Source organism: Tachypleus tridentatus, chromosome 11, assembly GCF_004210375.1.
Source record: "Tachypleus tridentatus isolate NWPU-2018 chromosome 11, ASM421037v1, whole genome shotgun sequence".
Taxonomy (NCBI): Eukaryota; Metazoa; Arthropoda; class Merostomata; order Xiphosura; family Limulidae; genus Tachypleus; species Tachypleus tridentatus.
In genome coordinates, this window is record NC_134835.1 from 73,676,273 (window position 1) to 73,698,567 (window position 22,295).

General features: G+C 33.0%; 1 protein-coding gene across 1 annotated transcript in view; it reads right to left on the minus strand.

The window, feature by feature from the left end:
- LOC143231378 (DNA (cytosine-5)-methyltransferase 3A-like) overlaps nt 1-22,295 on the minus strand; it is a 67,635-nt gene that overhangs the window by 25,601 nt on the left and 19,739 nt on the right. The window contains exons 6-13 of the mRNA XM_076465923.1: nt 17,178-17,261; nt 16,148-16,297; nt 15,405-15,506; nt 14,473-14,599; nt 7,873-8,007; nt 4,306-4,350; nt 3,283-3,398; nt 938-1,002 (exon numbers count right to left, since the gene is read on the minus strand). Of these exons, the coding sequence (XP_076322038.1) occupies nt 938-1,002; nt 3,283-3,398; nt 4,306-4,350; nt 7,873-8,007; nt 14,473-14,599; nt 15,405-15,506; nt 16,148-16,297; nt 17,178-17,261 (824 nt within the window). The remainder of the gene's footprint in view (nt 1-937; nt 1,003-3,282; nt 3,399-4,305; nt 4,351-7,872; nt 8,008-14,472; nt 14,600-15,404; nt 15,507-16,147; nt 16,298-17,177; nt 17,262-22,295) is intronic.

A 22,295-nucleotide genomic window follows, 5' to 3' on the forward strand; every position in this document is an offset into this window, starting at 1 on the left:
TTAAATGCTAAAAAAGTTTTTTTATTTTTATTTTTATTTTCCCTTTTATTATTTTCAAAGCTCTACTCAAAGTGGTTGAGTCTAAAAATGCAAAATGCATGTTTTTCCTTTATGTTCATTGGCCTTAAGATTTTGGCCAGCAGTGTATTAACAATATATTTAGGGCAGTGCATAAAGTTCAGACAAATATTACTATAGCTTTATATATATAAGCAACAGACTAACAATAACATCCGTTTATTTCCTTCTTGAAAATATTTACTTAAGCCCAGTATCTGGTTATGGTAAGAATTGTTGAAAAGTCTGACTGAATTATAAAGTTAGATCAACTTCAGTTTTTCTGGTAGCATATAATCTGATACCTGTAAACCAAATACTTCACTGTGTTACCTCTCTTGCAATTTTTGAAAACTAAACAATAGCAGTCTTTGCCTGAAAGTGAGCAGAGGTATTTTACAGTCAATAAAATTACCCTTTGCTTGTTATAGATAATATAACTGGTCTGTGAATTACTAGCTCTTTTTGAAATGATATTTATCTGAGTAAAAATTTATTTTATGGAAGTTACAAATTATAAAACAAACTTGATTTCTGCCCCAAAACTGTATTCCTTTAACCCAGTATCATACTTTTTACATTTTATCCTAAATTAAACATTAAAAAACAATTTTAATAACTGTTAAACAGGTAATATGCTTACTGAAATTTCCATAATAATGTAAGTAACAATAATATTACATTAAAAATTTGGTAAATTGTAATATGTCTTCAAAATCCTTTGTTTACACTGACTTAAACAGACATTATTCATGTCATATCTAATGACTTTTTTAATGCATTTGTAAGTTTGACACGTTGATGCTTTTTCTCAGCAATCTTTGTTTAGTCTGGATATTTTTACATATACTTTACTACCATTTCAAAAAAGAATACACACCTGTTACAGTCATTGTTATCACAGATCAAAAGTTCTCCAGCCTGACCACAAATCACACAATAGGCCTGCAATTCAAAAAAGGCCTGATGAAATTTATATAAAATAGTGTTTTTAAAGTGAATCAAATGTTTCTCTTTAAGTTAATTTGATCAACCACAGTAAATCCTTTAAGTAGTATCATGCTTTGATTTTAATAAAATTAAATAAAAATCAATCAAATGATGCAAGTAGACAGTAAATAGAATTACCTGCTCTGTTTTTAACTAAACTGCTGTCTCTTGTAAACTATGCTTTTTATTTTTTATTAACTGCCATGTTAATTTATTTTCTTTAAAACTAAATATGATTTTTCAGTAAAATTAAACATGTAAATCTAAACCTGAGTGGTCTGGTTTTTTTTGTGTGAAAAATCTCTATTTCGCTTGATCACATTTTTCTAATTATTCAAGTATTAGAAGCCTATGGTAACAGAAATTCCGAGGCGATATCATACAGGAGTAACAAACAACAAGTAATAGCAACTACCTGGGAATTTTTTTAATTGGTAAAAACCATAATCACAATAAACACAAGTTAATACTGAATACATTTTAAAATATACATTAGTATTGTGCTTTTTTTCTACTTAAGCTTTTTGCTTTACAGAGAATGTCTTATTTTCATGCTAGCATACAGTTTATCAATGTAAGATTGTGGAGTAGTTTTTCAAATGTTTTGTACAACTCTGCACAGTTTGACAAAGTTGTTTCATCATGTTTTGTTCTTCTTAGTTTTCATAAGCCCATATGGCCTCAAGAATGTTCATATCAAAATTATGTGCTGGCCAGGTCATAACTGTTCTATTGGCCTTTATATCATCAAGATACTGGTTCACCTCATTGGAGTCACTATCTTGCTGGGTGGTTAATCCCTGCCCAGTGAGTCATATTTATAAGGGAATAGAGTAATGGATCATAATCTGTCTGTACTTGCCAGTAGTACTGATTTTGTGAAAATCACCAACACCATTGGTTGAGATACAATCCCAAACAAGTACTTGCTCCCCTTCATTCTTTAGTGTAGATATTGTACAACGATATATATCTTTCCCCACTCTGCCATTGAATAAACTGTCACTGATTTCACTGAAAAATTCAAGTTCAATTTCATCTGTAAAGTGTGTGTCTTCACTTTTGTTTATTTCTATATTTGTGGTTTGATGCCCAATTCAGTATTTTCACTTAGATAACTCTTCTTAGCAGTTGCATGTCTATGAGGCCATTCTAATATTTATCTTTTTGTTCTTGATGTAACATTTACAGCGAAGCCACTGACAAGTTCTATAATCAACTGTCATCTATCTCCCAAAGAAGACCTTGAAAGACAAATATCCTTAACATCTTGCTAGAAAGTTTTGCTTTCTACTTTAATCACTTCTGCTATTAACAGTGTCACTTATACGCCTTCTTCAAAGTCTTGCCACAATTCTTTGTGTGTAGTGTCTCTAACCAGCCAAAACTTTGACTTCTGTATGTTAGTTAAGCTATACTCCAGTCCTAGGAGCCACAACTGGATTCACACTAGTATTACTGGGCAAAATGTAATTTGCTATGCTTCCACGATGTAAGTAAGAAAAACACAGGTTCAATTTGTCTTTTTCATGATATTATAACCTTTATAATAGTGTAGCACTTTTTTTTATAAGTTGGATGGCAAATAGTTAATAATTTAAGTTATAAACACCATTGTCCACTATTCAGTTAGTCTCATTATGTAGTTAAAAAATAACAGATATAATAAATAAGTTTAGTATTCCAACAGTTGTAGATTGTACTTGACCTTTCTTGAATTTAGATTTCAAAATTAACAATTTTTTAATACTAAATTTATTTATTATATCTGCTAATTTCTAGCAATATAATGTTAAAAAACTGAACTGTGGTCAATGACACTTTTTCTTTACTTCACCTATTCAGTGTATAGGTTTTTCTCATAATAACCACAAAGGATATTCACACCAGCTGTATGTTTGATACACAAAATTACTAAAATATGAATGATGAAAACATGGAAGATGAAAGCAACTCAACGACATATCAGTGCTAAATTACCTGAACTAGAAAGTTGTTTAGTTTTAAATATTCGTTTACAAATCCTCTTTATAAAATGTATTTACAAAAAAACATCAGCAATGTACTTACTAAACTAATACTGTATTATTGAGAATGTTCTTTTAAACTTATATAACTACTTTTATGCTCTTGAAAAGTTATACACAAACAAATATACACCTATAGAGACAGAATGGGTGCTATATTTTTCTAAAATATACGATGAAAGAATAAAAACATAAATTAACATCTTACATTTGTACCATCATCTCCATATGCAAACATTGTTTCTACAGTTTCATCTTTGCACTGCTTACACAAGCCTCCTTCTATCAGGGGTGCTGTGTAGCTATTTCTACTGATGTTGAATCACATGCTATACATACATCTGAAAAGATGTTTGTGTTAAAATATAACAACTTTTATCATTACATTAAAACTACAACTAGCTATCAATAACTTCTGATCAAATCACACAACACAAATCACAGCTGAAAAATAACTTAAGAAATAAAACAGCTTATTTTATATAACATGCTATTTAAGAGTGTTTAAAATAAATAATTCTGAATAAAAACTTGAAATGACTAGAATGCTTTGATTTATCAATATACCATCATTGTTACTGGTATGTTTTCTCTATCATGTCGTACACTATACCTTGTGCCCTTTTAATTTTCTACAACTGTACTAAAACTACAGCAACATTCAGTCAAGTGCAAACAAGTACATTATTTTTATTATATAAAACATATCAAATTTCAAAGTGATTAAAATATGAATGTTACCAGATAAAATTCAGAAGGAAAGCTAGAAATTATCTTGTGGTTTATTCTAAACACACACACACACACACATAATTAAAGGTATGATAAACTAGTAACATGTATGTGACCTAGAAATCCAACACTACTATAACTCAGAGAATTATTGATAAAAATTTAAAACTTTTCAAACTGAATTATATACATGCTTAACATTTCTAGTATTTTATTATGTAGAACTCATCACATAGATATTATTCATACATATCAATATTCATTTCAGAGTTTTCAGTTAGTGCACTGGATTTTTTTTCATGGTTCTAAAGAAACTTCTCAAACACAACTCACAGGACAGACTTCTATTGCTGTTTATTTATATGGATGATCATGTTACAAACCAAAATGTCAGTTATACACCAGTGGTGAGTAATTTATAAATAAACAATCAAAATATATTAGTAATCATAAAGAAACAATTTCTGAATTATTTATTTTTACAGTACTTTACACTCACCTTGTATTCTAATTATTCCTTCTCTGACTTTCTTTAACGCACTGTCTATTAGAAAACACAATACCAACCATAAGCATACTCAACAAAAAAAGCAGCTTTATTTAAATATAAATCTGAATTATATTGAGAGATTCTTCAAAAATAATTAAAGCCCAGTTAATGCTCATCCCCAAATTGCCTAACTTCACTGCTAGTCATCACTTTTTGTGATTTTGCATATCTTTTGCAAGATATATATTTCAAATACAAAGCCAGTATGCAAATAAAATATTCCCTATATAACATATTTGGAACTCACTTAACCTTATGCATACAGGCCAAGTCAGCACACACATCAAGAACTTTTTACAGATTTGCATTCAATACTTAACTCATTCAATATGGGATTGGTCTATATCACAAACCACATCACTTCTTTGCACTTGTTTAAAGTCTTTGTAGACCTAACACTTCTAACTTCCAATATACTGTGTATATCTTCACAAAATTTGACAGTATTTCACTTAATATTATTAGTTTTAACATACAAAAAAGCCATACCTTTTAGTGAAATATTTCTAATAGAAGTTAAATAAAGAGTTGTCCATAAATATACTGAATATTTGTTTTGAATAGTCCATGTGTAATTAATTTGAATGTTAAAATTATGAATACTTTTCCTTATCTCAAAAATTACAGACTTCCTTTCTTAAATCCCTAAGATCTCCTAAATACATTTCAAATATTTTTTCTATCCTAACTCAAAATGGGAATAATAAATCTGACCAACCTCGTAACTACCAAAAAAAAATTGAAATAAATCTAAATTACCCTTTTTTTGTTTCTATAATAACTTCATATTGTCATATAAAACCACATTAATTTATCCTAATTATCTCTTTAAGTTCATAACAGTACACATCTATTTATATTTAAATTTTATTTTTTGTTGCCCTTTGAACTGTGGCTAATTACTGTCCATATGCTTATTAGTTGTAAATCAGTCGGGAAATGTGCAACTCAAATGCATGCATTGTGAAGCATTTTTATTTTATTATTATTACTTATTTTACTTAAGCCAATCTTAACTAACTTTAAAATATCCTTATTTTTCCATTTTAGTTGTTTTTCATAATTAAACATAAAGAATTTACATGAAAAGCATGAAATAAAATACTTATAAAATCTTATATCTTCTCAATCTCAGTTGTAGAAGGAGAGTTAACCCTAATTTTTTATACTACCCATAGTATTACAAATAGTAATTTTTATTTAATTAAATAATGCTCTAAACAATATAGAATAATAACATGGAAAAAAGTAGACAAATTCACTTACCTCTCAAAAACTTTCTGGCTTTCTAACTCTGTGACAACAGTCTCTACAAATTCATCCAAGCTAACCATTGACTTTCTCATAGAAAATCTGTTCCTACTCTGAGTAAAATTGACATTTAACCCTTCAGAAAACAATGTTATACAACACATCATTTGAGAGAATAAAAACCTTGAGTTTCTATTGGTTATAGGTAATATATAATTAAACATAAAAAAAATGAACTATTAACGAATTACGAAAAAAAGATTGTGACAGGTGGATGTGGCAAGAGGGATCTGATTTTATATTTCATAGCTCTGTAACCAAACAAAATTGAAGACTATAATAAATGTGGTTTATCAGAGCAATAACAACTTTATAGAGAGTGATTTACCTTTAATTTCATATTTTTTCAAGGCCTAATGGATAAAAAAGGGATGATGACATGCTAAGAGAAAAATGTGCAATATGTATCATACTAGCACAAATTCTGGATTTTGTAAAAATATTACCTAGTAGAATTAAGAACTTAAACTTGTATACTCTTAAAATATGGATTATTAGCTAAGATTTTATGCCATTCTAACTGGAATAACATAAACAAAAAGTAGTTTAATCAAATTTTAAATATAAGACACTAAAACTTTGTGCCATGCTCAGTAAAAAATATGAGGGTGGATAGGGTTAATTAATACAGTTTTATTATTAATGCATATCAGTAAGCTTTTCACCAAAATATAACTTAGAATTCATATTTTTATATCAACTAAGTTTTAATTTCATGACCTGAAAATAAAATATTTAAATATATTCTCAATTTCCACCTCCCTGTGTCATTGCTTTGACTTTTCTTTTATATATTTTCTCTGACGTGGGTTTGATTTTCAAACAAATTAGAAACACATACAATATTTATTGGCAAGCCAACTTATAAAATTTGAGCCTCCCTCTCTTCTTGCTTTACTCAGTTATCACTATATTTGTTCTACCAATATGGCATGCTTCCTCCCATCTCTTTTTGTCTTTCAAGACATGTTTACAATTCTCTCTAAAGTTGCTATTGGATGTGTTTATAACCAACAGAAAAAGCATATTTTTTACCTGATTCCTTGTATGGTTATTTCACTTACGTAGTTAACTAGACAATTTGGTTTGATATTCACTGTGAGAAAGCACAGTTGTTCAGTTCTGAGAAGATTATGGAATTTTTAAATATATTTATAGCCTACATAAAAAGCCAGTTAAATTATATATATGTAAAAATGGCTGGTTTCAAAACGTTGTTTGCTCCTCTACATAAAAATTTTCTCATCCCAAACCAGCCATTTTTTACATACATATTTTTCTCTACAAGTGGGTTTTCTCGTCATCACAGTTAAATTATAGTTTGGAGAGATTCTGTTCTAGTTATTGATATAATACAACCAACAAAGTGTGAAAAAAGTAACTTTAACAAAACACATTTCTGAGTACAAACAGGCCTTAATGCTGAGGTAAGTCCTAAATTTTTGTTTTTTGTGCATATTTTTTATTTTGTTTTATAAATATCTTAACAAAACTAACCAAAATGCAAGAATTATAAATTTATTAGGCTATCTAAGAAAACTTAAGCAAAAAATAATTATATAAACAACTTTTTGTCATCACTCATTTGTGAAATTAATATGATTTGAGATTACCTGATGTAACATGATCCATATGTTTACCCTTATGTGCACTATTGTGAATTGGGTTAGACATACTGTAAAGGTTTCATAAGGTCACAGACAAATATATCTTTAGTAAAAATACCTTATTGAAAAATATGACTTTTCATAAAAAAGACTTGTAGTGTTTATTAAAATCTATTAAATTTTATGATGAAGCATTTAGTATATTTAGCAATTAATAAATAAGAAATCTAATATATTAGTAATTATAAAGAAACTTCTTTTAAGTACATCGTTTTGTCAGTAATTCACTCAGTACATTCAGGATTTTAGTATATACAGAGTCATGGTTACATGGTGGTTACAAGGTTGGTCAAATTCACTGACCCTTATGTTGCATAGAACAATTAAGAAATGGCCAATGAAAATACCTGTATTATATTTGCTTCAACATCCCTTTTCTTAATTTTTAAGACTTAAGACTGTTAGTTATATTGTTAATAACCATAAGATGTAACTGACAAAAAACAACACTAATGAATTCATACAACAGGCTTCAGGTTTATACAAAAAGATATTATTATTATTAAAATATCTTTTACTTTGTAAACTTTAAACAAACCCTTATTTTCCAGTTGCTCCATGCGTGAAAAGCGAGGCTGTAAAGAGTTTTGGGAACCAAGAGATTGCAAAGCTTGAAGATATTGTGTCTTTATCCGATTTAAATGCTTGCGAACATTTTCAGGAATTGGTGAACCTAATAATGAAATATTTTAAGTACACAAACATACTAGCAATAGTGATAAAATGATCAAGTCTGAAAGCACTTACACAGAAATTAAACCTATTACACTAAAAAAATAACAGCCTATATCCACAGAGTGTATTTTTATTAGGTCAATATTTCATTATTGGAGCTTTGTCAAGAGCTATTAATATCACACACATTCAGTTGAAACTGAAAAGAAACACTGTCATCAGTTAATAAAACATCAATACAAGGTCTAAAGGTTCAAATCATCCAAAAATAATATCAAATATCCTTGATTTTAAACTCTTGAAGCAACCTGAACCCATAATTATATTTAATTTCACAAAATAGGAGGAGTCATAAAAACCAAAATGCATTTCTCCATATAGAATAGTTCAATGACTGTTTTCTCATTATAATTTTAGCAATGAGTGCAAGGGTAGCATGAGGGGAAAAGGTGCCACAAAACCTTGTAAGTGTAATAAATGTAGTGTGGAATCACCTAGCCTATAGCCAAATGTATAAAATTTATCAGGAAAGTAAAAATATTGATTGAATTTTTAAATTACTTCTAAATTAAGTTATTTTCTATTATATCACCAACATTTTTAATAAAAAACAAACCTCTTCAATCACCGGAGGCTCTACATTAAGAAATCAACAAATATTTTTCTAGCTGTGTTGTCTATACATCTCATTTCATATTTTCAGTTGACAGGGTAACAAGAACTTCATGTTATACTGTTGTTGCTAAGCAACAAGACATAAAAACCATTGTTGAAATATAGTGTTATAAGAACACACTAACTTTTCTATATATTAGAAGCTGTTAATTTAATTTATTTTTACCAGCAATTATTCTACGAATGATCCAAATCTTAAATGGCTTACAATAGAATTTACCAGCATTTGATTGCCTGTTTATTGAAAGAGCTTGATTTTACAAAATTTCAGTTTGCCATGCAAGATAAGGTTAGGGTGTACTATAGGGTGTAAATGGTAATTACTTGCTCCATCCCTTTTGATGGGCTACACAATAGTAATAAATTTGTAACATGTGTAAACCAACAGGTAACCTACAAAACCATGGCATTAAGAATAAAATAGTTTGTAGTATGTAAAATAACTCTTCATACTAGTATCTATAAGTATTACTTCATCCTATTATATCAATACATTCACAAAATAGCATTGAAAACTATATTTTAACCATTATAAGTTTGAATAGAGTCTTTGGCAAAAGTCAAATATATCAAAGACCAAAGTCTTGTTATCAGTAAGTTAGAGAAACAAGAAAGAAAAGAAGCCTCAAACAAAATTTTTTTTAAACCTTATTTAACAAACACTCTTAAGTCCAATCAATGTAACCAAACCTAAAGAATATGAAATTCCTGAAGGAAGGAACAGAGCTGTAGAAGATTGCATTAATTTAGATTATGCAACTAAGTTATTACTCAAAGGTGGAACAAATGTTGAAAACATATTTCTGACAGGTATTTATTTCCTCTCACATACATAGCTATTCTCATTCAATGCTGCCTCACCATGACCCATAATAACAACAGAGCAGTGCACCTGAGGCAATATGAGTGAGATATCCCCTGTACACATGTAAAGATTTGTAGTGATTGGTTCAGCTCTAAACTCAAAACTCAAATGATGGGAACCAACATCCATGTCGGGATTAGGTGAGGGATCCCAACTGCACATATATAAGGACAAAATGTTAACTGGTTTAGTTCTAAATCCAAAATTCAGCTGCAGGGAACTGACATCCATGTGAAGGTATGATGAGAAATCCCAATCATTATGACGGTTCACTCCAAAGCTGCAACATTCCCTCTGAAAAAGTCATACAGAGATGGAGCATCTTTTGGAAAATTTCCATCAACAACACCAGTAAAACACCACCACCCTACTATCAACTCAATGGAGTCATCATTGTTTACATTGTGCATCTGTTGATCAGGAGAATACCTTGATGGTCCACCACCACAGTGGCTTAGAACTTCTGAGCAGTAAAGATTCTTTTACTCCACTGGAAGAATGGTTTGTTTGTTTTGGATTTCACACAAAGCTACACGAAGGCTATCTGTGCTAGCCATCCCTAATTTTGCAGTGTAAGACAAAAGGGAAGGCAACTAGTTATCACCACCCACTGCTAACTCTTGGGCTACTCTTTTACCAATGAATTATAATGCCTCCATGGCTGAAAGGGTGAGCATGCTTGGTGCAACAGGGATTCGAACCCACAACCCTCAGATTACGAGTCGAATGCCTTAACCCACCTGACCATGCCTGGCCCTGGAAGAATGGAAAGAGAAAAATGCAGTAGAGAGTCTGAAGGAACTTTCACACAACAGACAGTACAATGGGTAATCATAAAACCATATTTTTAAAAGAAGTAGACCAAACCCAATTTATTCAATCCAAGGAATGACATGGATGAGCAGTGATCCCCTCCTGCTTTATCCATGAAGTCCATAGGTTATTACAGTCCAGAATGGGCATATTTATTAAGCAAATATATTGTTAAAAATAACCTATGAGCAATCTTGTAGAACACCCCATCTCTAGTATATGTGATAGCAAAGAACAGAGTATATTTAGTGACCATGGAAATTATAAAAGTGATGTCAACATATCTGTACAGTACAATTTGTGTATAACTTTACGTGACTGAAGTATACCTGAAGAGGTAACATTCTTCACACAGCAAGATCCACACTGAAATGTGGGACAGGCCCCTAAACCATATATATATATATATATATATATATATGCTGAAAACACAAGAAAACTTACCCAGTTATAGTCTCACTGAAGTCTGAAAAATGGTAACAGGTGGAAAATGATAATTTGACAAGGAAGAACCAGCAACACAATGCAAGTAGTGAGAGATGATAGTGACTTGAGTGGTCCACATTACTGCTTGAATAATTGTCTCCAAAGGATGATGCAGATAAGATGTTAGGGAAGAAGTAATGTGTACAATCTGGTGAGAAGACACTCGGAATAATTGGCATGGAAAAATAAGCCAATCAAATTAAAAGCCATACCCAACTGGTAAAGGTGGAAGGAGAGAGGTCATGAACAGAGGATAGTTACTAAGGGATAAATAGGTGGGTATGGTTATTATGAAAAACGTCATGTGGGTGATATAACAATGAAAAGCATTTAAAAATATACAAATCTGGATGAGGAGAAGGAAGTGTAACCTCTGCTTAAATTTGAGCCTTGTTCAGCCACCATTGTAGATTATGTACAAGGAAAAGAAGAAGGGTAATAGGAATATCCAAGGGATCATGCACAAGGTTCCATTGGTCATGAAGAGTCCATTGAAGGGATCTCATATGAGCATGGCCCATGGGGATAAGTGCTGCCATAGATGACCACATCTCCAAAACAGATAGAACCTCAGTGCTAGCGCCATTCAATGGAGTCAAACAGGTGGGTTTGACTGAGATGAAGTGTTGAACAAAATACTCAAATGAATAATACATTGGATAGGAACAAGGAAGGATTTCTCTGACTTGATGAGCCAACTGATCTGTCTCCCCTAAAAGAAGCAGATGAGTGTGTTGGGCAGACTTCAGTACAGAATGAGCCATTAGAAGCCAGTCATCCAAATAATGGTGTAAATGTAATCCTCAAGCATGCATAAGTCTGGCAAAAGCTTTGAATACCTGATAAAAGAAATATGGTGCTCTATAAAACCTGAAAGGCAGAGAACAAAACTGGTAAATCACCTTGAGATGAACAAACCAAATGTAGTGTCTCAACTGCTGTGATATAGGAATATGGAGATAAACATTTGAGACAATAACCTAGGTCATCCATAAATTTGGAAAAAAAAGCCCACCTGAGGGTGACAAACAACTCCATGATAAGACAAGGTAGCATCAAGAAATGAATTAGGTATGACAATTTGATCACAGGTTGTCAGTCTACAGATTTTTGGGGGACAACAAACAGCCTGGATTAAAACTGCAGAGAAGTTTGAACCATAAGTTCAATGGCATTCTGAGACAGAAGGTCCTGTACTGCCTCAGACAGATGCTGACATAGTAGGATCCCAAGGCAAAGGAAAGAAAGTAATTACTTAAGACAATGGAAGATGAGAGAGAAAGTTTGTGGCAAGGGCCTTGGATAAAACCTGAAATATCCATAGATGAATGAATTGGTATAATTGAGCCCCTCAAGACCAGAACCCACAGAGTAGTTACTAATACTCTTGACAGCATGACACTCAGCATCAAATAAAATGAATAGTAAATCCCCTAGTGAAAGGAATAGGTAAGGACTGGGAAGGATGAGGAACAGAAACAGGGGATGATTGAAGCTTCATTGGAGACAAACAATCAGTCAATAAGGAAGGTGTCAATTGCTGTCTCATAGATTCTCTTCTGGTGTCCAAAGTCCATGAAAGATGTCCAAAAACTAACCGATGGATAAAAGGGGCCAGGCATGAATTCCTATGATAAGGAAATGGCAAATGATCATGGAAAAAAAATTTCTCCCCAAAAGATCCCAACAACAGAGGAACCACAAAGTGTAAAGAGAGAACCAAAGTCAACAAATGTGCTAACAAGAATGTAATTAAAGCAAATGTATCCCCCCAACAACCCTCACAATATTAATGGATTTGCTGAAAGAGGAGGTGTATAGTGGACAAGTGTCATAAGATGGATGTGAAAGTAAGATGAAGATGAGAAAATTGAGCTTGGGACAAAAAACAAGACACTTAACGTCACTTTCCTCCAAATGGAAAAAAATGGGTTCTAGTCACTGAGTATTATGAAACAGAAAATTGGCCTGATACTAGACTAAAGTAAGCTGATCCAAAGCCTACGTATGGTGAGGTATGCCAGAGCCCTCACATAAATAAGATATAAAATACTCAGCATGAAATGAAATATCAAGAGATGGTGAAAACACAAAATATACTGAGAAGAAAAGATATGATGTAACAAGGAAGGCAGAGGATTATAAGTAATCAAGGAGAGAAATGAAACAGAACATACATGGCAAATCATGTCCAAAAAAGCCATATTAAGCCTACCAGAACCCACAGTAGGTGTTTGAGAAAGTCATGGCAGATTGATGCAGATGAAAAATTCTGTAAATGCTTCATCATCCCAATCACTTTTGGTTTGTTCAGGAGGAAGTTGGACAACATCAGGAGAAAAAGGCTGGCTCAAATAATGTTCATTCTCTCGTTGTATAATTGCTAATAGTTCCAAAGTTAAGCCCCTTACCTGAAGCCTGAATAAATGTGCTAGTAGAATGTACAATCTTGGACATGGTAATTTTCACTTCAGGATTTATAATGCAAATGAAAACAAAACAAAACTGTGTTGGTAAAAAAATAAAAGCATGAAAAAAATACTAAGTTCCATAACTGGATAGAAAATTAAATACTACTACACATAAATGAGGTGCAAATTAAAACTCTTTAAAAAAAGTAGAACACCTAAAAAATAATCAGTCTGAAAATTCAAAATTCAAAGAGAGCACTAAATAAAATATCTGAACACAAACACTGCCAAATGTGAAGTGATAGTCAGGTAGAATACCAAAGAGAGAGTCATGTGGATCACAAGTGTGTGCGTAGTGTGTCTATTGGTGGAGGCTTCGTTGCATGATAATCTGTATGTAAGAATCAGTGAAGCCACAAGAAACTTAAAATGAACAAATAAAAAGTTGACCTCCAGTGTAGAGACATTAATAGTACTTTCATGATTTTTATATACTTGAACTCTGTTTTACAAAGTCTCAATAAAATTTCATAATGGATAAAATACATTTGGTACAATTGTTTGTATATGTATTAATATAATAGGATGAAAAATATTTACAGATACACTTATGAACAGGTGTTTTATATACATATCATATCCTATGATTTTCTAGTTTACTTATTGACTTAGACACGTTATTTATGTACCACTTTTGATTTGGTTTGTCTCAACTTAAATTTAAAAACTCTTGATATTATTTTAATATGTTCTGAACCTTTCAGACATGTCATTACCTGATGACAGTGTTCCAGTTCAGTTTAACTGGATTAGTAAACTTGCAGAATATCAATAGCTCCTTACAAAGTTGTACTTGTAAAATATTGAGGTAATAAAGATGCCTTCTGGAAATATAAGTCACCATTTAACTTCCCTAAATAGAAAAGTCTTGTAATAAACCCCTGGTTTGTGTGAAACAATGTTAAAATTAAAAACCTATTATACTCTTAATTATGTTACATAAAACTGATATTCAGGAGCAAACTAACCTACTAAGAAGGGAATACATATTATTAAATGCAAATACTTACATATAAGATCTTTTTTTTTTTTTTTGCCAACCTGCTTACCTGCTTAAAACAATAAAGTACTATCTATACAAGATATTTATTTACATAAAAGATTTCTTACATAAACAAAAAACAAAATCAATCACAAAATACAATTTAATTACCATTACCAGCATCAGGAGTATATGGATTAGGTTTCTGAGATTCTGTGTGAAAGCCATTTTTGGCCCAACTGAGCATCCCTGCAGAATCGCTCTCAACAAACTCCACTTCAGCACGTACAGCCACTTCCTGTAAGACCCAAAAAGTGTCCAATTTAAACATTAACCTATAGAAATTCAGGTAATCTGTTTATGGTTTTTTTCTTATGTCAATTTAGAAAACAATTCAAACTTCTTTATCATTTGAGCTTCAACTTTAAATCCTATTTATCGATACAGATATTCACATCACCAAGATTAAACAAACATAATACAAAATCTGATTCAAGTTTTGTGATACATTTATTAATAAGGTGTTTTAACAACAATTTTGAATAGCATGTCAACAGTGAGTTCAAAAACTTATAATGTAAAATATGGGGTTTTATTTAAAGCATGACTAGTCATTGGACAGCTTTCATTTAAAACAAACAAAAAACATAAATTATCTTCTTAAAAAAAGACAGATAAATTTTGTAAATCCATTTTCTTGAAACATTAAAACTTTGTAGGAGCAATAATATGTTTGGTTACAACTTTCATGGATGTTAACCCGACTTTAATTAAGAAAAATTCAAGCAAACAGAATGGTAATACATAAAGAATATTTTCTAATTCAAGCAATTATTCATATTGTTCATGATATTGTGCACATGGAGTTCATGCTTCATTATACTTATGATTTAATTAAAAAGATGTTACATTAAGAAAACTAATAATACCAGGTGTGAATCCATGACTTTTTTTCTAGGGGGTATGTTCTTCCATGAAACCTTTTGAAAGAAAGAGGGTTTTACTTTTCTTCTATTGTATCTAATGGTACCATTGCCTGGTAATTCAGGAATATATAAAACTATATTATTCTAACAGTCCACACTTCCAATGTTTAGACTTACTCGAATTGCTTCTACAACCCCTGTTTTAAACATTTTTCCTGCAAAGTCAGTAAATTTGCTACTAAAATCACCAACAAAGTCCACAAGCTTGTCCCTTGGTAGCTGAAATAATAAATGATTAATTGAAAAGAGAAAATAAAATTTTACCTAAAGATAAAATGTACAAGTTTATTTGTAACAAATTTAGATAAATGAAAATTTACAATATATTTTAAATGAACTTAACTGTAAAGTTTTAAAGAAAATCTGTATAGAAGAGTAAGTAAACATTTTTGAAAGTCTAAAAAAGTAAATTACAGCATAAAAATTTTCCTGAAAATATAGTGAAAGGTTATTCTTCTTTTAAGTTTTTATTGAAAGATATTAGTAGTACTTAATACCTAAAACAACAGAGTTCATTTAAGATATGATGCTTGATATATCATATTCCACATAAAACATTTTCATCAAATGGCTTCAATTATCTAATAAAAGAAGTAAACTTATTACATAGCTTCAACAACCATTCCTAAAGACACTTTTCATGTATTAATTCAAAGTCCATTTCTGCAATGAAGAAAGAAAAGCAAATAAACCAAAAAAAATTGTTTTATTAAACAGCATCTATTATTTTACAATTTCATGAGTTACATATAAACAGGAAATAATACTGTAAAAATCAAAATAATGTAAACCTTAAAATTACAAAACACTTTTATTTAGCTTCTTCAGAAGAGTATGGAAGGATACATAATATAGCTTACCTCAGATATCTTGTGATCCCCAAACCAAAACACCCATGTTTGACCAGGACGAGCAGGTGGTTGGCCACAGTCAGCTCCCCAAATGACTATGGCCGGCCACCAACGAGTCGAACCAAGTTTAGCCCAAATAATCTCTCCCACACTTGCATCCTGCAATTTGAAGAAAAATGGTTATGTTTTGTGTTTTCATATATTTAAGTTAGATAATTTATGTATTAACTACTTAGGTCCACAAATAGGAAAAAAACAATAAACTATTTTAACTAGAAATACTTAATTTTCAACACATTGTTTATCTGAAATTTTAGGTAATGTGGTCCTACAAGTGGCTCAGCAGTATGTTTACAGGCTCACAATATTAAAAATCAGGTTTTGATACCCATGGTTGGCAGAGCACAGATAGCCCATTATGTAGCTTTTCCCTTAATAACAACAAAACCTATATAATTTAATAGATTTATATGCACTAAAATGAAACAATTAGCATAAGTGCAATACTTCACACACACTGAATGTTTTCCTATATTTTGTCAAGAAAAATTACATTTGTAAAATATGAATAAAACTGTTTCATTTCATTAGCTTTTACTGAATGGATCTTGCTGAAACTAAAATTAAGAACAGTTATCACAATAGTTTGTAATAGAACCTTCTCAAACAAAAGCATATTACAAATGTGTGCATTACAGTTTTAAATAAATGTTAGTAAGTTTTTAGAAACTAACTGACAAATAGCTGACACGTAGAGCTATTAGTTTCAATAAGTCATGCACTAAGTATTATGTCAGACCTATATTCATTTCCTACTCAACGTAATATATTTCAAGAATTTGAGAGAAGGAACAATTTTCAAATCAACACATACTAATCAGATTTACTGAAATATTCAATTCTGCATAAACATCACAAGACTCCACATCAACAAGGTTATCTTTGCACGAATTCTGAGAATTAATTGTGTGTTAACAAATGCAATTAATTTTTTTTCTATGAAGTTTTTGCTAGAAACATGTATTAATACACTACATACCAAAAGTTTGTTAGGTATGTCCTGATCCAGTTCCTGGTTACTAATGTCAGATAAAAGCTCTCTGTCTTCAGAATTAAAGCTGACCTGAAGGAAGAACAAAAATATAGGAGTTACTATTATTATGTACACTCTAATGTTATCCTGTTTTCTTAGAGAACAAAATTATTAAATTGTGCTCAAATTAATTTTTCACAAGAACCTATATTAAAAAGCTACTTGTCTCTGTATGTCTCTTTGTTCAGCTGTGATAAAACATTTTAAACTTCTCAAATGCTGGTCTCTTAGAAACCTTCATAAATTCCTAAGTAATGTTATTAGGATTACAAACCCTCTTACTTTATTAATTTTCTCATTTTTATGTGTTTACCAACCATTTCAAGGGTCATGGTAAAAGTATGTCTAAAATGGCATTGTTGCTCATGGTCATAACGGTAACTCAACAGTAAAATGTGGGCTGTTGTGACTTGAGTGTTAAATAGACCACACATTGGTGCATCATTCCAAAATAAAAGAAAATGATGAGTTCAAAAAACTGAACAATGCGTAGCATAGCCAGGAAGACTTCGTCCTTCTTGCTTCCTTATGGAAGCAAGATGGCTAAAGAGCAACAAAAGGTTTGATCTGGAAAAGCTTGTTATCATTGCTCACTTCAGATCAACTGCAAAATGGCAGAGCTGAGCCCTAAATACAGGACCATAATCCATGTATGGGATAGGCATGATCATGATAGTTCCAGAACAGACGGACTTAGCTGCGGTGTCAGTGAGCTCATTCCCATGTATACTGACTTGGCTCAGTATCCAGAAGAACTAGATGGAAAAAGACGATAAAGAGAAATTAGCCAGTCAGTTTTGAATATCAACAAGAACAAGGTAAGAACTAATGTGAAGCAATTCCAAGGCCAGTAGAGAGCCAAGTGAATTAGTATAAATAGTACAGTTTGTGTACTGCATAGTTTCTATGTGATTCAAGGTGAGAGAAATGGCATTACAATTCAGCTGTGAGTACAGAAACCATAGAGGGAATTATCTGTGCAACCATTGAACCACAAAAAAAAAACCATTACAGGGCCCACAGAGTCAACTGATTTCGAATCATCTATATAAATTGGAATGGAACAATGGTTCAAAAAATCTTTGGCAAATAGAAGCCAGTACTTCCAACTTGGAGTATCTATCTTCTTCAGATGACTCAAAGAAAGGCTATGTTTTGGTGTGGTAATAAGCCTTGGTAAAATGGGTTGTACAGTAGAGACATAAACATCATCCAAGGACAAACTCAATTCAGTCAACTGCAGCTGGATACAAAGGCCAAAAGGAACAATGGCAAACTGTCTATTCTTAAAAAGCAAGGCCCACTGAGAAAGGAAAACACAACTCCAGGTGGGATACTGTGGAAATGATCAAAGTTTTAAAGTATACAGTAAAAACAACTGTAAACACAGGAGGTGTAGAGGAGGATCATATGACTTAGTGTACAAACTCTGGGCTAGAGAAGAGCAGAAAGCACTTACCCAGAGTTGAAGTCACAGATGGTGAATGGGGTCCAACATCTTCAAGGCTGAGGTTCTGGCACAGCCACAAACCATGGACCCATAGTCCAGTTTCAACTGAATAAGGACACAATATATCTTTAACATGGAACATTGATCCAATCCCTAAGAGGTAGAAGAGAGGACATGGAGGATGTTAAGTGCTATTGTGCACTAGACATGTAGCAACTTGATGTGTGGAATGAAAGTCAGCTTATGGTGAAATATAAGTACATTTGACATGTAGCTACTTGATGTGTGGAATGTTTGTTTTTGAATTTTGCACACTCGAGGGCTATCTGTGCTAGCTGTCCCGAATTTAGCAGTGTAAGACTAGAGGGAAGGCAGCTTGTTATCACCACCCACCGCCAACTCTTGGGCTACTCTTTTACCAACGAATAGTGGAATTGACCATAACATTATAATACCCCCACAGCTGAAAGAGCGAGCATGTTTGGCATGACAGGGATGCAAACCCATGACATTCAGATTATGCGTCACACGCCTTAACACGTTTGGCCATGCCGGGCCTTGTGGAATGAAAGCTTATGATCAAATATAAGCCCCAAGAAGGTTGCCTTAGGGACCACAGAAAGCACAACTTCTCTGAGACAGAGCTCAGAATTGGGATGAATATACCCTGTTGGTGGCAGAAGTGCATGCAAATGGTTTTAGAAAGAGAGAGAAGTTAAAACCAGTTGCTGTGGTACACTTTAGTAAATGATTGAGAACAGTCTGTAGCCGTCACTCAATAAACCTCATGCTCGACAACTGACATGAGATGTGCAAGCTGTCAACATACAGTTTGTTTGCAACTGTAGGGTGGGGGAAAGTTGTCCACTGATGGTCTTAACCTTTATAATAAAAAGTGTGACACTCAAGACACAGTCCCGAGGGACTCCAAGTTCCTCTTGGAAAGAATGAGAAAGGGTCAAACCCACACAGACTTAAAATTGCCTGTCCATTAAAAAATGTTTAATAAAAATGGACAAATATGAGTGGTTTTGTAGGATGCCAAATCTCCACACAGTATCATAAGCCTTCTCAAAGTAGAAAAAATACAGAAACAAGATGCTGTTGACTTGAGAAAGGTTTCTCTGATTAATGATTCAAGTTGAATCAGGTCGTCCACAGTGGAGCTTTATCATTGGTACCCACATTGGGTGAGTGAGAGAAGACTGTTTGATTTGTGGAATCAAACAAGACAAGCATTAACCATCCTATCTAAGATCTTACAGAAATAACTTGTCAAAACAATTGTACAGTAGTTTGTAGTAATCTAGAGATCCTACCCAGGCTTAGAAAAAGGGAGGGTAATAGCATGGTGCCAAGCATCATGAAAAATATTCTCCTACAGATCTTGTTAAAAACAATCACACAAATAGCAAGACAGGCAGGAAAGATATGGAACAGCATCTCATAGTGAATATCATCAGGTCTGACAAATGTACTGCCAGACCAATGAAGTGCAATTTTGAGTTCCACCAATGTAAAGGGACAATTATAGTCTTAGAGACAATTGCTCTATCTGAGCCTTGATGGCCAAAAAGGTGGGAGATGAAGCAGAAGTGCTAGATGCACAATAAAAGTTTCTGCTACAAGTATCAGTGAAACATACTGCCCACTGACCTTCCGAATCTTGTCCTATATGACTTTGGAATTGGTGGTAGAAGAGATGCTAGTTATGAACTTAATCCATGATTCCTACTGGCTTTGACATCTAACCTGACAAGCATGTGCACAAGCCCGCTGAAAAGCATTGTGATTTAAAAGTGTGGGACACCTATGAAAGATATCCCAGGCCTGTTTTTTAGCGTACCATGCCATGTGGCAAGCAGAATTCCACCACAGTTGAGGATACTGTAGAAAACATTTCAAGGTTTTAGGAATAGATTCAACAGCTGCTTGGACAAAACAGTCAGTTACTGCTGCCACACAGTCATCTGTCGATAGCTTACAGACAAAGGCAGGATCAAGTTCCAAGAGAGCAGTGAAAGAGGGCCAGTTGGTCTGGTCCATCTTTTACCAAGGCATGTGGGTCAAGTGGCATCAACCACAGTCAGTCTCCCTTAAAATGATAGGAAAATGATCACTGCCCTGTACATCACTGTTACCCCTCCAAGAGAAATGAGAGAAAAGTGAAGGGGAGCAGACAGAGAAACTGATAACTGTAAAAAATTGACTAGGTAAATGAAAATAGGTATAATAACCAGTATTGAAGAGAGAAAGGTGGTGATCCGAGAGCATATACTCTATGAAACAACTTCTTCCATCAATATTAGCACCACCCAAGAGGGGAATTATGTCCATTAAAATCACCCAGGATAAAAAGGGAAAATGCAACTGTTTAATGAGAGTATCAAGGTCTGATTGATCATAGGTCTCTCCAGAAGACAGGTAGAGGGAACAAACAGTGATGGTATGACCCAAGGAAACACAGATGCCTATGACCTCCAAGGACATATTGAGTGGCAAAGATAGTGGGGACACATGCTAATCAACCAACAGTGTACCCTTCCATGCACTCATTCATCACACAACCTGTCATTTCTATACAAAGACAACTGCTGAAAGGTAACTCCATTGGCAGGTTTCAGAAACATTTCCTGTAAGGAGACACGCACAGAAGATAATAAGAATCAATCAAATCCTTAATGTCATCTATATTCAAACAGAAACCTCAACAACTCCATTGTATAAATGTGACCATATTTATTTAGATGGAGAACTGGGTGAGGAAACTTTCTGTTTATGACCACTTCTTTTTTCTTTCTTAGGAGGAGATCTTTTGACCTCCATGGATTCTGTCCTGGATCAAGTGGGCAGATCTCTGACAGCAGAAGTAGAGTCCAGCAACTGAGGTCATGAACAAACAATGTTTGACATCTTGGGGCCAAAGAAGGTGGGCCCAAGCACATGCCAGATGCCAAGACCAAAGAAAGTGTGCCAAAGCAGTCACTGGAACTTACAGAGATTAGAGTAGATGTTGACTTGTCTACTATTTTAACCACAGAGGGCAAAAGACTCTTCACATAGTTGGAGAACAACTCTAGTGGAGACAGAGAATAATTTGTCTGCCCTCCCAGTTTAGCAGTGGAATGGAGTGCAGCAGCATGCATCCAAGATGGAGTGGTGACTTTCAAGCCTCATGGTAAGAAATGTTGTGAACCATTTTTAAACACTGTTCCTCTTTTTCCTCCATCCATTGAGGGCAAGAATGTAAGTAACAGAAATGAGAGCCATTACAATTAACACAATGAGGGTCTATTTCGTATTTGTAGGCATCATGGTCTTCGCCACCATAACAAGCACATGTCAAGGAACCACAACATGATACCTTCAAGTGATCAAACACTGACACTGAAAACACTTGAAAGAATTCACAATATTTAGCCATACCTTACAATTTAGATAACCTGCTTTAATGGTGACAGATGGACTTGGTAATGTGAATGTTAAAACGAGGTCATTGGTCAGCATCATAATTCCATCTTTGTGAGTGGATATACGCTTCACTGCAGAAACTCCTTGGGTGGAGAAACCAGTGAGGATCTCTGACTCTGGGATGTTCTTCAAATCCCTCTCAA